At 39.0% G+C, this 18,665-nt stretch overlaps 1 protein-coding gene across 1 annotated transcript; it reads right to left on the reverse strand.

The window, feature by feature from the left end:
• Window positions 1-12,849: 12,849 nt before the first annotated feature.
• On the reverse strand, window positions 12,850-14,171 carry LOC110287860 (prostate and testis expressed protein 14-like). Its single transcript, XM_021154368.2, has 3 exons — window positions 14,111-14,171; window positions 13,403-13,516; window positions 12,850-12,974 (listed from the first exon to the last, which is right to left on the reverse strand). Exons 1-3 carry the CDS (start codon window positions 14,169-14,171, stop codon window positions 12,850-12,852), a joined length of 300 nt encoding a protein of 99 aa, XP_021010027.1.
• Window positions 14,172-18,665: the final 4,494 nt, after the last annotated feature.

Below are 18,665 nucleotides of genomic sequence, written 5' to 3' on the forward strand. Positions count from 1 at the left end.
ACATGCTCCACTATGTTCATAGCAGCCTTATTTATAATAGTCAGAAGCTTGAAAGAACCCAGATGTCCCTCAACAGAGGAATGGATACAGAAAATGTATCCATTTACACAATGGAGTACTACTCAGATACTAAAAAGAATGAATTTATGAAATTCCTAGGCCATTTGATGGACCTGGAGGGCATCATCCTGAGTGAGGTAACACAAGCTCAAAAGAGTTCACATGATACGTACTCACTGATAAGTGGATATTAGCCCAGAAACTTAGAATGCCCAAGATACAAGATACAATTTGCAAAGCACATGAAACTCAAGGAGAACGAAGTCCAAAGTATGGACACTTTGCCCCTTCTTAGATTTGGGAAAAAAAACACCTATGGAAGGAGTTACAGAGACAAACTTTGGAGCTGAGACAAAAGGATGAACCATGTAGGGACTGCCATACCCGGGGATCTAGCCCATAATCAGCCTCCAAATGCTGACACCATTGCATACACCAGCAGGATTTTGCTGAAAGGACCCTGATATAGCTGTCTCTTGTGAGGCTATGCTGGGGACTGACAAACACAGAAGTGGATGCTCATAGTAGGCTATTAGATGGAACACAGGGTCCCCAATGAAGGAGCTAAAGAAAGTATCCAAGGAGCTAAAGGGGTCTGCAACCCTATAGGTGGAACAACAATATGAACCAACCAATACCCCCCGAGCTCGAGTCTCTAGCTGCATATGTATCAGAAGATGGCCTAGTCGGCCATCAGTGGAAAGAGAGGCCCATTGGTAGTGCAAACTTTATATGCCTCAGTACGGGGGAATGCCGGGCCAAGAAGTGGGATTGGGTGGGTAGGGGAGGGGGGGTATAGGGTATGGGAGACTTTTGGGATAGCATTTGAAATGTAACTGAAGAAAATATCTAATTTAAAATATATATATATATGACTGTAGGCAAGACTGTAGTATGATTTGAATTAGCAAATTTTTGTGGAATGGTCTGGTCCACTCTGGGTTGTTCCAACTCTAAACTGGTGGTCCTAGGTGCTATAAGAAAGCATGCTGCACAATACATAAAAAGCAAATCACTTAGCAGTGTTCCTCCTTGGTCTTTACCTAATTTCCTAAGTCCATATTCCTATCTTGAGTTCCTACCTTCACTTCATTTGATAGAAGATGTTGATGTGGAAGTAAAAGTGAAAACAGAAGTGAATTGTATCCTTCTGTACTGAAGTTCCATACAGACTAGCTGTTTCATCACAATAGAAACTCCAATTGAGATATCAAGTGACTCAATACCCAATTTTCTCCAATAGACAGTTCACCTAAACAAAAATTAAACTGAAACAGCAGAACTAAATGACATTGTATAAGCTGGATCTGATTTGAGTGACTGTTCCCCAAGGATTAGCAATCATAGAACCAGAAGCAGAGCTATTCCTGTAAAGCTGTAATGCCTAGAAAACACAAAAATGAACAACATGGCACAATAACCCTAAAGATTTAATACTGCCACTCATATCTTATTAACCAACAGCTCTCTAATTGGAGTAAAGGCCTATTTAACAGGAGGGAAATCATATCTGTTACTATAAACCTAGCAAAATATCCAGGGCCTACTGGGGTCATGGTACTTAGAGAAGAATCTGCTAATGCCACTTTACTAAACCATCAAAATCCCTAAACTTCTTCTAAATATTTGTGGTGTCTTGAATAAAAATGGGCCCATATGCCCATAAGAAGTGGCACTATTAGAAGGTTTGGCTTTGTTGAAAGAGATGTGTTACTAGGAGTTTGTAACTCAGACGTTCAAGCCATGCCCAGTGTGGCTGTCCTTCCAGCTCTCTGTGGAACAAGATGTAGAACTCTCTGATACCTCTCTAGTACCTTAATTGCCTGCTTACTATAAAGCTTCCCACCATACTGATGATGGACAAAACCTCTGAACTGTAAGCCAGCCCCAATTAAAAGTTTTTCTTAATAAGAATTGCCATGGTCATGGTGTCTCTTCACAGATATAAAACCCTAAGGCAACATTTATCTTTATACCTCCTACTGAATGTAGTTCTCACTCCTCATCAAAGAAGCTTCTTTATAGCAAATGGAAAGCTTTACAGAAAACTACAACTGGTCAAAAGGCATAAAATAAGTGATCATGGTTGTTAAATCAAACTGACACATCTATAATACAATGCCTCTACCTGAGGCTCAGAGAACATCATGGAGAAGATGAAAGAAATTGTAAGAGCCTGGCAGGTGACAAGACTGCAGAAGCAACGCAGCTTCTGGGACAGACCCCGTTTCATGGCATCCAGACATCTGCGCACCTCCCCCCAATGCCCTCCCCCCCCACCCCCGCGCCAGGAGAGGTGTCCGCCTGGGAAGGCTCTGACTTCCGGAGCAGGTGAGGGAGCCATCTTGTGTCCTGGGTCCCTCAGAGACCAGTCTGTGTAGGTGAGAGTGCGGACTGCAGAAGCGACACAGCTTCTGGGACAAGCAGAAGCAACACAGCTTCTGAGACAGGCCCTGTTTCAGGCCTTCATCTTCAGCCAGAACTCAGATCTGAAAATTAGACCTCTGTGCACCTTCCCTGCGAGAAGAGAGTTTGCCTGCAGAGAGTACTCTGACCATTGAGACTCAGGAGAGAGCTGGACTCCCAGAACTGCTGACAGAGGCTAACAGAATCACTGGAGGAACAAGCTACAGCCAGAGACAACTATAACAACTAACACCAGAGATTACCAGATGGTAAAAGGCATCTTCCTAACAGAAACCAAGACCACGCACCTTCATCAGAACCCAGCACTGCCACCTCAGAGAGTCCTGGATACCCCAACACACCCAAAAATCAAGACTCAGAATTAAAATCATATCTCATGATGCTGGTAGAGGACTCTAAGAAGGGCATTAATAACTCATGTAAAGAAATACAGGAGAACACTGCTAATCAGTTAGAAGTCCTTAAAGAAGAAACACTAAATTCCTTTAAAGAGTTGCAGGAAAACACAACCAAACAAGTGATGGAATTGAAGAAATCCATCCAAGACCTAAAAAGGGAAGTAGAAAAATAAAGAAAACCCAAAGTGAGACAACTCTGGAGATAGAAAACCGAGGAAAGAAATCAGGAACCATAAATGCCAGCATCAGCAACAGAATACAAGAGATGGAAGAGAGAATCTCAGGTGCAGAAGATTCCATAGAGAACATGGGCACAACAATCAAAGAAAATGCAAAATGCAAAAAGATCCTAACTCAAAACATTCAGGAAATCCAGGACACAATGAGAAGACCAAACCTACAGATAATAGGAGTAGATGAGAATGAAAATTTTCAATTTAAAGGGCCAGTAAATATCTTCAACAAAATTATAGAAGAAAACTTCCCTAACCTAAAGAAAGAAATGCCCATGAACATACATGGAGCCTAAAGAACTCCAAATAGACTGGACCAGAAAAGAAATTCCTCCCAACACATAATAATCAGAACAACAAATGCACTAAATAAAGATAGAATATTAAAAGCAGTAAGGGAAAATGGTCAAGTAACATATAAAGGCAGCCCTATTAGAATTACTCCAGACTTCTCACTAAGGACTATGAAACCCAGAAGATCCTGGACAGATGTTATAAAGACCCTAAGAGAACACAAATGCCAGGCCAGGCTACTATACCCAGCATAAGTCTCAATTACCATAGATGGAGAAAGAGGCAGGTGGATTTCTGAATTCGAGGCCAGCCTGGTCTACAAAATGAGTTCCAGGACAGCTAGGGCTATACATAGAAACCCTGTCTCAAAAAAACAAAAATAAATAAATAAATAAATAAAAATTAAAAAAATTTTTAGAAAGTATTCCATGATAAAACCAAATTCACACAATATCTTTCAATGAATTCAGCCCTTCAAAGAATAATAAAGGGAAACCACAAACACAAGGACAGAAAATACACTCTAGAAAAAGCAAGAAAGTAATCCTTCAACAAACCTAAAAGAAGACAGCCACAAGAACAGAATCCTAACTTTAACAACAACAAAAAAAAAAAAAAGGAAGCAACAATTACTTTCCTTTAATTTCTCTTAACATCACTGGACTCAATTTCCCAATAAAAAGACATGGACTAAAAGACTGGCTATAACAGGACCCAACATTTTGCTGTTTACAGTAAACCTATCACAGGGAAAAAGACAGACACTATTTCAGAGTGAAAGGTTGGAAAACAATTTTCCAAGCAAATGGTCTGAAGAAACAAGCTGGAGTAGCCATTCTAATATAGAATAAAATTTACTTCCAACCCAAAGTTATCAAAAAAGACAAGGAGGGGCATTTCGTACTCATCAAAGGTACAATCTATCAAGATGAACTCTCAATTCTGAATATCTATGCTCCAAATACAAGGGCAGCCACATTCATTAAAGAAAGTTTCATAAAGCTCAAACCACACATTGCACCTCACACAATAATAGTGGGAGACTTCAACATCCCACTCTCACCAATGGACAGATCATGGAAACAGAAACTACACAGAGACACATGAACACTAACAGAAGTTATGAAATAAATGAATTTAACAGATATCTGCAGAACATTTTGTCCTAAAACAAAAGGATATACCTTCTTCTCAGCACCTCATGGTACCTCCTCCAAAATTGACCATATAATTAGTAACAAAACAGGCCTCAACAGATACAAAAATACTGAAATTATCCCATGCATCCTATCAGATCACCATGGACTAAGGCTGATCTTCAATAACAACATAAATAATAGATGCCAACATTCATGTGGAAAATGAACAACACTCTACTTAATGATTCCTTGGTCAAGGATGAAATAAAGAAAGAAACTAAAGACTTTTTAGAATTTAATGGAAATCAAGCCACAACATACTCAAACCTATGGGACACAATGAAAGCATTTATAAGAGGAAAACTCATAGCCGTGAGAGCCTCCAGAAACAAACTAGAGAGAGCATACACTAGCAGACTGACAGCACACCTAGAAGCTCTAGAACAAAAGGAAACAAATTCACACAAGAGGAGTAAACAGAAGGAAATAATCAAAATCAAGGCTGAAATCAACCAAGTGGAAACAAAAAGAACTATTCAAAGAATCAACCAAACCAGGAGGTGGTTCTTTGAGAAAATCAACAAGATAGATAAACCCTTAGCAAGACTAACTAGAGGTCACAGGGACAGCATCCTAATAAACAAAATCAGAAATGAGAAAGGAAACATAACAACAGATTCTTTGGAAATCCAAAACATCATCAGATTCTACTACAAAAAGCTATACTCAACAAAACTGGAAAACCTGGATGAAATGGACACCTTCGTAGAAAGATACCAGGTACCAAAGTTAAATCAGGAACAGATTAATAATCTTAACAGTCCCATCTCCCCTAAAAAATAGAAACAGTCATTAATAGTCTCCCAACCAAAAAAAAAAAGCCCAGGACCAGATGAGTTTTGTGAAGAGTTCTATCAGACCATCAAAGAAGACCTAATAACAAATCTACTCAAACTATTCCACAAAATAGAAACAGAATGTACTCTACACAAATCATTCTATGAAGCCACAATTACTCTCATACCTAAACCACACAAAGATCCAACAAAGAATGAAAACTTCAGACCAATTTCCCTTATGAATATCAATGCAGAAATACTCAATAAAATCCTCATAAACCGAGAACACATCAAAATGATCATCCATCATGACTAAGTAGGTTCATCCCAGGGATGCCGGGATAATTTAATATACAAAAAAGCATCAACGTAATCGACTATATAAACAAACTCAAAGAGAAAAGCCACATTATCATCTCGTTAGATGCTGAGAAAGCATTTGACAAAATCCAACACCCATTCATGATAAAAGTCTTGGAAAGATCAGGAATTCAAGGCCCATACCCAAACATGATAAAAGCAATCTGTAGCAAACCAGTAGCCAACATCAAAGTAAATGGTGAGAAGCTGGAAGCAATCCCACTTAAATCAGGGACTATACAAGGCTGCCCACTCTCTCCCTACCTATTCAACATTGTACTTGAAGTCCTAGCCAGAGCAATTTGACAACAAAAGGAGATCAAGGGGTTACAAATTGGAAAGGAAGAAGTCAAAATATCACTTTTTGCAGATGATATGATAGTATATATAAGTGACCCTAAAAATTCCACCAGAGAACTCTTAAACCTGATAAACAGCTTTGGTGAAGTAGCTGAATATAAAATAAACTCGAACAAGTCAATGGCCTTTCTCTACACAAAGGATAAACAGGCTGTAAAAGAAATAAGGGAAACAACACCCTTCTCAATAGTCACAAATAATATAAAATACCTTGGTGTGTCTCTAACTAAGGAAGTGAAAGATCTGTATGACAAGAACTTCAAGTATCTGAAAAAAGAAATTAAAGAAGATCTCAGAAGATGGAAGATCTCCCATGCTCATGGATTGGCAGGGTCAATATAGTAAAAATGGCTATCTTGCCAAAAGCAATCTACAGATTCAATGCAATCCCCATCAAAATTCCAACTCAATTCTTCAATGAATTAGAAAGGGCAATTTGCAAATTCATCTGGAATAACAAACAACCTAGGATAGCAAAACTCTTTCAAGGATAAAAGAACCTCTGGTGGAATCACCATGCCTGACCTAACACTGTACTACAGAGCAATTGTGATATAAAAAAACAAACAAACAAACAAACAAAAACAAACAAACAAACAAACAAAAAACCTGCATGGTACTGGTATAGCGCCAGACAAGTAGAACAATGGATTAGAATTGAAGATCCAGAAATGAACCTACATACCTATGGTCACTTGATCTTTGACAAGGGAGCTAAAACCATCCAGGGGAAAAAAGACAGCATTTTCAACCAATGGTGCTGGCACAACTGGTGGTTATCATATAGAAGAATGTGAATTGATCCATTCTTATCTCCTTGTACTAAGGTCAAATCTAAGTGGATCAAGGAACTCCACATAAAACCAGAAACACTGAAAGTTATATAGGAGAAAGTGGGGAAAAGCCTCGAAGATATGGTCACAGGGGCCAAATTCCTGAACAGAACACCAATGGCTTGTGCTATTAAAATTGAGAATTGACAAATGGGACTTCAAAAAATTGCAAATCTTCTGTAGGACAATAGATACTGTTAATAAGACAAAGAGACCACCAACAGATTGGGAAAGGATTTTTACCAATCCTAAATCTTATAGGGGACATCCAATATATACAAAGAGCTCAAGAATCTGAACTGCAGAAATTCAAATAACCCCATTAAAAAAGATGGGGTACAGAGCTAAACAAAGAATTCTCAACTGAGGAATACCAAAGGGCTGAGAAGCAGTTGTAAAAATGTTCAACATCCTTAATCATCAGAGAAATGCAAATCAAAACAACCCTGAGATTCTACCTCACACCAGTGAGAATGGCTAAGATCAAAAATTCAGGTGACAGCAGATGCTGGTGAAAATGTGGAGGAAGAGGAACACTCCTCCATTGCTGGTGGGATTGCAAGCTGGCACAACCACTCTGGAAATCAGTCTGCCAGTTCCTCAGAAAATTGGACATAGTACTACCGCTAGATCCAGCAATAACTCTCCTGGGCATATACCCAGAAGATGTTTCAAATGGTAATAAGGACACATTCTCCACTATGCTCATAGCAGCCCTATTTATAATAGCCAGAAGCTGGAAAGAATCCAGATGTCCCTCAACAGAGGAATGGATACAGAAAATGTGGTACATTTACACAATGGAGTACTACTTAGCTATTAAAAACAATGAATTTATGAAATTCTTGGGCAACTGGATGTATCTGGAGGATATCATCCTGAGTGAGGTAACCCAATCACAAAAGACGTCACTTGGTATGTACTCACTGATAAGTGGATATTAGCCCAGAAACTCGGAATAACCAAGATACAGCCTCCAAAACACAAGAAAATCAAGACAGAAGACCAATGCGGAGTACTTCATTCCTCCCTAGAATATGGAATAAAATATCCATGGAAAGAATTGCAGAGACAAAGTTTAGAGCTGAGACGAAAGGATGGACCATCCAGAGACTGCCCCACCTGGGGATACATCCCATAATCAACCACCAAACCCAGACACTATTGCCTACACCAGCAATATTTTGCTGAAGGGACCCTGATATAGCTCTCTTCCATGAGGTTTTGCCAGTGCCTGTCATATACATAAGTGGATGCTCACAGTCATCTATAGGATGGAACACAGGGCCCCCAATATAAGAGCTAAAGAAAGTACCCAAGAGCTGAAGGGGTTTGCAACCCTATAGGTGGACCAACAATATGAACTAATCATTACCCCCAGAGCTCATGTCTCTAGCTGCATATGTTTCAGAAGATGGCCTAGTTGGCCATCATTGGGAAGAAAGGCCCCTTGGTCCAGCAAACTTTATATGCCCCAGTACAGGGAAACGCTAGGGCCAAGAAGTGGGAGTGAGTGGGTAGAGGAGCAGGGTGGGGGGAGAGTATAGGGGACATTTGAGATAGTGTTTGAAATGTAAATGAAGAAAATATCTAATAAATAAAATGTGGGGAAAAAATGAGGGAGCATCTACTGAATGAGTCCAAGAGTATAACTAAATGGGAAAGATAATAGTTTCAAGGTGCTGACAGTCAAAGCTTGATCTCAGGACATCAAAGGAACAGAGGAAAGTCTAGTGATGTTGCAAATACTCTGTATCTACTGGTGATGATTAGAAGCAGGCTTATACTTGCTGAGTAGTTTAAAAAAAAACACATAAGAGGAAAAAATCGCATACATTTTACTGTTTGTAAATGATACTGTGATTGCCTTATTTCATGTTACTTTTATTATTAAGTGAGTGTGTGCATGCATGTAGGGAGAAAGCATAGCTCTCCTTCTCCAGAAATCAGAGGTGAAATTGCAAAAATCTGTTCTCGTCTTCCATCATGTGAGACCCAGGGCTTGAACTCAGGCTATCAAAATTGATAGTAAATTTCCCAATGAACCATCCCACTGGCCTCCTAATTATCACTTAAAAACTAAGGGCTAATGAGATGAACCAATGTATAAGTGAGCTAACTTCTTTTTTTTCACATTTATTACATATATTTGTTGCCCAAAAATCACACTCAAAAAAAATAATAATAACAGAAAGTAGGCTTACATGAGGTAACCCAATCACAAAAGAACTCACACAATATGTACTCACTGATAAGTGGATATTAGCCCAGAATACCCAAGATATAAGATACAATTTGTGAAACACATGAAACTCAAGAAGAACGAAGACCAAAGTGTGGACACTTTGCCCCTTCTTAGAATTGGGAACAAAACACCCATGGAAGGAGTTACAGAGACAGAGTTTGGAGCTGAGACGAAAGGATGGACCATCTAGAAACTGCCATATCTTGGGATCCATCCCATAATCAGCTTCCAAACGTTGACACCATTGCATACACTAGCAAGATTTTGCTGAAAGGACCCAGATATAGCTGTCTCTTGTGAGACTATGCCAGGGCCTAGCAAACACAGAAGTGGATGCTCACAGTCAGCTATTGGATGGATTACAGGGCCCCCAATGGAGGAGCTGGAGAAAGTACCCAAGGAGCTAAAGGGATCTGCAACCCTATAGGTAGAACAACAATATGAACTAACCAGTACCCCCCGGAGCTCATGTCTCTAGCTGCATATGTATCAGAAGATGGCCTAGTCGACCATCAGTGGAAAGAGAGGCCCATTGGTAGTGCAAAATTTATATACCTCAGTACAGGGGAATGCCAGGGCCAAAAAGTGGGAGTGGGTGGGTGGGGGAGTGATTGGGGGAGCATGTGGGGGACTTTTGGGATAGCATTGGAAATGTTAATGAAATAAATACCTAATAAATAAAAGAAAAACAACCCTGTGATGTTCACATAGAAGAATATACTACACCCTGAAAATTATACTTAATAGGAAAGGAGTATACAATAAAGGATGTCAAAAAACAAAAACAAAAAACAAAACAAAAAAAGAAAGAAAGTAGGCTTACATTAGTTTGGGATGTTAGTTGTGTTCAAACACATTTTTCATCTTTTCTGCCCAAAGTACTCTAGTTATATATATTTAAAGCAAATAAAACAAGGCTTGAAACTGGTAAAAAAAAAATGTTAATTTAATCCATATTCAGAAACTTGTAAAATAAAAGGTAGCAATGAAGAAATAATTAAGAAAGTTGTATAAATGACCTTAGTTATTATTTCCCTTATAAAAGTGTTGTGGCCCGACCCGCAGTCTGCAACGTGAACGGTTCAACTGAGGATGGCAGTTTGAGCTGAAAAGAGAGCAAGCTAGACGGAGCGGGAGAAAGAACGAGGCCAAGACGATTTCATGTTCAAGGCCCCCCTTTACTAATTCCAACATTCAGTTATAAAGGAAGGGGGAGGGAACCCGATTTCCCGCCAAGTAACTCGGGTTCCAGTAGCAGGACGAACACGTGTGTGCCTCCAAGCAGCAAAGTGACAGGGTCCAGCAGTGGGCGTGGCAGAACGAATGAGCAGGAAACTCCACCCTTGAGCAAGCAGGTTCCAGGGTGGGGGAAGGGAAACCACATAAAAGTATTACAATAAAACAAAACAAAAACTATGACAAAAGTCAAATTAGAGATTTTGGTTGTAGTACCTTCCCTGGATTTCTTTGTAAAACATCAAATTTAAATAAGGCTATTTAAAAATTGACCTAAAGAACTTACCCCTCCATGCTGCCATAGGAAATGCATTTGACATAAGAGGCTACACTCACTGAAATGGCCCCAGGGCTGTAAAATGCCAATCTGCCTCTGTCTATGTCACAGGATAACCTCAGGCACTGCAGCACGTGACCTTAAAGTACTAATATTTTATCTTCATCTGCCATTAAGTAACACACAATACTATATGCCAAATGTAGACTAATAATTTCAGTTATTAATAAATATTATATTTCTAAGTGGGTTTGGAAAGTATATAGCAAATTTTGGCAACAACGTAGAAATAATTATTTTTCCATGTGAAAAATCTTACACAAACAGGATCTAGTAAATCACCTCAATCCACTAAATCTGCATCATAAAAAAAATAAAATAAAATGTCACTAGACCTGCCTAACAAAATAAAGTAGAAAAAAAATGATTATAGGCTAACACATGGGTACAGGCAATCTAATTCCCAAAACAGTAGCTACCCTCCTTAGCCTTTTATAAAATCATCCCTATTATGTTTCTATTTGTGAGCTAACTTCTTAGCCTGAACATCTAATATCAATTTCTCAGAACCAATATGATAAAAGGAGTCATTAGCTTCGATAATTTCACTTCTGACCTCTGAATATGGGCAGCTGAATGTACATGGACACACATAAACAAGTAAGTGCAAAACAAGTTTAATTGAATATAATATAAGAACGCATATTATACAATGAAATCCATTTCATGAAGAATAGAATGCATTGCAAGGTACCCAACAGAAAACAGAAGTATACATATAGCATGGGAACACTACTATGGTATATTATTTAGAAAGCAGGTGTGGAGCTAAAGACATGGTTCAGTAGAAGGCTTGATGACCTGCTCCAGTGGCATGACGCAATGAATATCTCTGAAAAAAAAACATAATTTTTTCAATATTTTAAATAAATAAATAATAAATAGATGTGTTTAATACATACAAATACATATTGTAACCTAGACATGATTCTAACACTTTGAAATATCTACTTGAAAGTGTAAACAAAAATGTGTCTTGAGAAGGGATCAGTAGCAATGTTTTCTATGGGCATCATTGTCTACATTTTTTGAAATTGACTATAAAATCTACTAATGTATAACAATAAATATCCCAAACAACCCTGACTTCAAAATCTATGGAATTTACTAAAAGTGAACCTAAACTGCAGTCTTTGCAGGACAAAGAAGCACATGCGCATGTGAACTCAGGGGAGATGGACATTGTGGTTCAGGAGCACCTTCACCTGTTGTTGATGTCACAACCTAGTCACTTGATGGAACTGAGGATGTCTGAGAGATTCCACAAGTACATGTCTGGGAGTGTCTGGGAGGACATTTACTGAGACAATTAGCATGTGAGATCTCTGTCCTAATCCATGGTTTAAGACATTAATTCACTTTAACACTTGACAGAATGCTAAAAGATGGGAGAGATTTCTTGGGGAGAATCTAACTGGAAGAAGTAGGCAATCAGGGACAGTTCTTTGGGAGCTGTATCTCATCTTGGTCATGCCCTATTTTACTTAGCTTTACTTCCCACGGACCATGAATTTAAAAACTCTGTTCTATTGCATCCTCCTGTTTTGGAGGAAATCTCAAAATCATGAGAGAAAACTAATATTTCTCTTTTTATTGTTTTACATAAGTCACAGAAGTGAGAGTCTACCTAACATATGTCCTATATTCTCTGAATAAGAATGAAGTGAGATGCTGGAGCTCTTGTTTGCTGGCCAGCCTGTCAGAAAAGGCATCACTGAAGTGAAGATTCATTAAAGATAGGCATCAGGTCTGTCATATTCACAGGGAAACCAATCCCTAATTGCAGCATTTATCCATCATTATAATTTACTATAAAAAAAGGTAGCAATCAAGAGACTAGTGAGGAAGAGTGTCCTATATGTCAATCATGCTGGAAGAATGCAGGGAGAAAGGAAAGGAAGCCAGAAACCTAGAAATGGAGAGTGACAATTCAACTGTTAAAATGTCAACTCCTGATGATATGTAAAGACAAATGACAGAGCCTGGGCAGTGCTGGACATTGTAGTCTCATAGCATTATAAGACTACAAGAGTACAAGGAAGGGATAAGGACTTACCTAAGTAGAATAGGGAGGGCAGGTAAGGGCTTTTAAGGCTTGTTACACAAATTTTGGTGATCACAACATTTATATTCCTTTACCACATTATTGTTGATTTTGGTATAATTGGAGCATGTTTTGAGACATCCCTGGAAGCCATTTTGGAATTTGCCATCTGAAAAGGAAAAAGGAAAAGAGATAAAATATACATGTTTTGGAAAGAATCAATGACTTGGTCAATGAGAAAATCTGGGCTTCAAGGTAGATAGTCATTGTTTGTCTATTAATGTTACACACAGGCAATATTCCATTCACAAAAGTGCTAAGTGGAATTTTAGGTTAAAAATTTTGTCAACTCTGATTATATTCACTGAGAAGGCCCTGTGAACCACCAAGAGACCAACCAAAATTGTTTTTTCTCATTATTGGTTTGTTGATCTGATTGACAATTATTGGCAACCAATACCAGAATTAGAGGAATCCTTTTCTACTTTTACACAGCAACACATTCTCCCACACTCAGCATCTTTGTCAAAGATCACAGATTGTTGTATCTCTCACAGGTAAGAAAAAATACCCTGAAACCTCCAAGGTCTTATATACCTTTATAGAGTAGCCATAAAACACACTTCCTCCTATACGCAGCTTCACAGGAGGTTTCTGCTGTCTCACAAATCCCAGAAGAGTTCATCTTTCCACAGCTGACACATGTCAGTGCTGGAAGGGAAAAACCAAGTGTAAGAGACATACTCAGCACCCAGCTTCAAGCATCATACAGAAGCTGAGCCCATGGCCCTGAATAAGAAAAAAAAATGTTCAGAGAAGGAGTTGGATATACATTGTACTTACCTCTACAGGGAAGCCCATGACCTTGTATTCTGAAAGGGAATGGCTTCAGCAGAACAAAGAATGTATCCCCACCCCCAATTCACAGACTGTAAGGATAAAAATCAAATATCTGATGCAGGCTGCTAGAGACAGTCACACAGCATTGGGCAGATCCCCCTCACCATTTTCTCATTGTTATCATTCTATCAAGGACTTTTCTTGACCAACTTTCAGCCTACATTTACATCTATGAATTGAGGAAGGACCAGGAGCTGGAAAATAAAAAATAGGAGGACAAGAAAAGACTATAGCGGTCATATCAGAGGCAAGGGAGGAAAGGAGAATGAACAAGTATAGGAGTGAAGGGTCAGGGATCATGTCTAAACACAGTCATGTCCTATCTCCTGCTGCTCATTTTTCCAAATCACAACACACTGTGATAATCATATGTCTGCCTACCAATACCATCTGCCAGGATCTCACCTTGCAGAAAGCCCACCTGCAAAATGATGCCCAAGAGTAGCAACAAGAGGTACTTTTCCATTGCAGTGAGAGCCTAGGAACACAGCTGAGCAGAGTGCAGGGCAGAGTACTCAGGACATAGCATCAACAAGATCAACATATATATAAGCACAAGGAAGGAGGGGCACCCAATAGAATGCCAAGCCATGGACTCAGCAGATACCCTGCAGAAAGCCCATATCCTACCTTCATCACTGGCTCTGTTCATCAGTTGGCCATGCCCTTCTGGTTTCTTTCCAACAAGTATTTACTATCAGATAGTGACTCATGACTGAGAGATTCAAGAAATTGTGACCTCTGGTAGCTGATAAATCTGGAGGAACCAGAGCCAGTGTCTAATCTAGAATAGATGCAGAAAGAGAGCTAGAACAAGATTCAAACTCATACATGAAGCCAAGTCCAGGGATAATTCCAAACATGGGTCAAGAGTAGTTCTCAGAAATGGAGGAGGCCAGAATATGACTGTGCATCAGAGAGAACATGTTATAATTAAAACATTAAAAAAATTAAAAGCAAAAAGAGTTTTGAAAGCTGCAACAAAAGAGGTACAGTCACATAAAAAGGCAAGCACATCAGAATAATGCCAGACTATCCTACAGTGACTTTTAAAGACAAAAGGACCTGGAAAGATGTTTTCCAGGTTCTAACAAATGACAACTTCTGTACTAAACAAAACTATCCATTAAAATTGAAGGAGAGATACATTTTCCCATGATAAAATATGACTATCATCAATTCCTCAATAAAAAGATTCAGACAATAAAATTTGATTAGGAAACAAGGTCCTTATCATTGTTTACTCCAAGGGTAAACACTACAATAGCCACAACCTTAGAGTAAAAAAAAAAAATTAATTCCAAATATCATGTTTTATATGGCTTGGCCCTGTAAGCCTTACTGGGGCCATGTGGGAATGAATAAAGGACAAAAATGCATACAGAAAATCTGGGATCAGGTGGGTTGTGCTCACTCTGATGGAAGCTCTACTTACACTACCCGGAAACTCAGCGAGTTTATGTACTTAAGGAGGAAAATTAGCTAGTTTCTGTGAGAGATCTCTGTAGGGAATAAGCCTCCATCTGCAGTCATCCTAGAGGAGGAAACTGTAGTCGCCAGTTTTTTAACATTTTCTCAGCATCTGCACACAGGTCAGGGAAAAGTTTAGCCAATTTCCATACCCTACCTAGAAAAGGTTTGCCTGTCTTGTGAGTCTGCAGCATTTGGGTCTTTGAGATGGCTATGCCCATGTCAACAATGCACATTCACTAGGAACCACATCCAATCCCAATATCCAAGCAAATTTAAACTAAGAAATGAGCCAATATCGCAGTTGTAATAACTGACAAAACATACTTCAAACAAAAACTAGTCAGAAAAGATAAAGAAGGTCACTTCATACTCATTGAAATAAATCCATCAAGAGGGTATTACAACTTTAGACATCAATGCACCAACTTCAATAACAGTCATAATACTAGATCAAAAACCATAGATTAACCATAATACAGTGATTGAAGGTGACTTCAATTACTCATTCTCACCAACAGACAGGTCATCTGGATAAAAACTAAGCAGAGAACATTAGAGTTGGATTATATCATTAATTAACTAGACCTAATAGAACATTCTACACAATGAAGAGTATTCAGTCTTCTCATCAGCCCATAGAACTATCTCCAAAATCAACTCCTCATTGCAATGCAAATCTAGCCTCAACAAACATAGAAAAAAATGGAAAACCATCCTATATTCTATCAGACAATATTGGAGTAAAGCTAGCTGCCAACATTAATAGAAATTTTAGAAGTACATAAACTCATGAAAACAAAGAAACACACTACTGAATGATAGTAGTGTCAAGGAAGAAATCAAAAAAGAAATTTTTTAAAAAACATTCCTAGAATTTAATGAATATGAAAACACCAAAATCTACAGGACACAATGGAGGCATTCCTAAAAGTAAAGTTTATAGGGCTAAGTGGCTATATAGCACATACACACACATGCAATGCATGAACACACACACAAAGTGAAAGAGAGAGAAAGAGAGCTCTCAATTTAATGATGCAATGATGTATATGAAGATCTTGAAAAAAGGAGAACAAGATACAGCCAAAGTCAGTAGACAAAGGTTGAAAGAAATAAAATCAAGCTGGAATTAATAAAATAAATGTATGTAAATATGTAGAATTAATGAACAAAGAGTTTGTTCTTCAAGGATATTAATAAAATTGATGAATCATCAGCCAAATTAACCAAAAGAAGACCCAAATTAATTACTCTAAATTTCTTTGGTGTCTGTCATAATGCCTCCCTTTTCTTTCTTTTTTTTTCTTTTTTTTTCTTTTTTTCTTTTTTTTTTTTGTAACGATTTATTTATTTATTTTATGTATGTAAGTACACTCTAGCTGCACAGATGGTTGTGAGACTTCATGTGGCTGTTGGGAATTGAATTTTAGGACCTCTACTTGCTCTGGCTGGCCCTACTCATTCTAGTCCAAAGATTTATTTATTATTATACATAAGTACACTGTAGTTGTCTTCAGATGCTCCAGAAGAAAGAGTCAAATCTCATTACGGGTGGTTGTGAGTCACCATGTAGGTGTGGGATTTGAACTCAGAACCTTCGGAAGCTCTTACCCACTGAGCCATCTCACTAGCCCCAAGACAGTGACTCTTAAAGCACCTTACAGAAGAAAGAGTTTATTTGTGCTTATGGTTCTGGACTTTAGGAGTCCATTATGGTGGGAAGGTATGACAAAAGGCAACAGGCATGGTGACGGGCACTGAATGCTGAGAACTTACAATCTGAACCTCAAGAATGAAGCAGAGGGCTAGAGAGATGACTCATCAGTTAAGAGCACTGACTGCTCTTCCAGAGGTCCTGAGTTCAAATCCCAGCAACCACATGGTGGCTAACATCCATCTGTAATGGGATCTGATGCCCTCTTCTGGTGTGTCTGAAGACAGCTACAGTGTATTTAGATGCAATAAATAAATATTTAAAAATAAAAAAAGAATGAAGCAGAGAAAGCTGTTTTTATGGCCAGGACCAGGTAGCCAAGAGCACAGGGCAGAATCAGGAAAGACTATAACCTTCAAAGTCCCACCTCTAATGACTTTGCCAGCTGGGTTCTACCTCTAGTGTCCATAGCTTTCCAAAACAGTGCCATCAACTGAGGAGAAAGTGTTCACATGTGATGCTTTGAAGGAACCGCTCAGATTCAAACCATAAAAAGTGCCCCAGTCTCTGAATGGCTGTTCTAGTTCCTCTATCAAAATGGGATGAGTATGTGTCTTAGTCAGGGTTTCTATTGCTGTGACAAAACACCATGACCAAAAAAGCAAGTTAGAGAGGAAGGGACTTATTTAGATTACACTTCCACATTGGAGTTCATTACTGAAGGAAGTCAGGGCAGGAATTCAGAGCAGGACCCTAGAGGCAGAAGCTAGTACAGAGGCCATGGAGAAGTGCAGCTTACTGGCTTGCTCCTCATGGCTTGCTCAGCCTGCTCTCTTATACAATCTGAGAACACCAGCCCAGGTAGACACCACCCACCATGGGCAGGGACCTCCCTTGTTGATCAATAATTGAGAAAATGCCTGACAGCTGGATCTCATTTGGCTCAACAGCATTTCCTCAACGGAGGCTCCTTCCTTTCTGATGGTTCTAACTTGTGTCAGGTTGACACACAAAACCAGCGAAAGCAGTATGTCACACATGGTTTGTGCCTTTAATCCCAGCACTCAGGAGGCAGAGCAGGCAGACCTCTGAGTTGAAGGCCACCCTGGTCTATATAGTGAGTTCCAGGATAGCCAGGGCTATGTAGAGAGACACTGTCTCAAAAACAAACAGACTTCGGGTGAGAACGGCAGTGTGATGGTGCAATGAGGAAAGAGAGACATCTTATGTTCTTCATGAAGTGTGCCTTTCAAGGAATGCCTCCCTTTTCATCTCTAATTGAATCTAATTAATCTGTAACAGAGAACAGTGTCTCTGTAAGATAGTATAGGCTACCCAATAAATGTCCAGTTTCAGGTGTAGACTATCTCTCTTCAAACACTACAGGCTACAGGCTATTGCCATTGCTTTAGTTACACTACAAAGCTTAATGGTAAAACATTATTGTTGAAGAAACCAACATAGTGCTCCTAGAAACTTCATTTCTAATTGTTAGCTTTCATGATACTGAAAGGTTATGTGTATGCTACAAAGAAAGAAGAATTATACAGCTGTGAACTCTGCCAGCTAAAATAACAAGTGGGCTAACAAACACCCACTGGTGGAACAGTGGTACAGATGTTGTTTGAGTGGTACACTGTTGCAGAGTCTGCTTTTATTTTTATGCTAATTCCGCTCTCTTGGGAGGGGCTGCCAACAAGGAATAAGTTGGTACTCAGGTGACTTCCTAAGAACCTTCTCACCACCTTAATTTGTAAGATAAAAGCTAGAGCCAGTGATTGGACAGAAGAAGGGAAGGTGAAGCTGAAAGTTTGGGAGAGAAGGAGGGAGAAG

Source organism: Mus caroli, unplaced genomic scaffold (assembly GCF_978045245.1).
Source record: "Mus caroli unplaced genomic scaffold, Mus_caroli_1 scaffold_11, whole genome shotgun sequence".
NCBI lineage: Eukaryota > Metazoa > Chordata > Mammalia > Rodentia > Muridae > Mus > Mus caroli.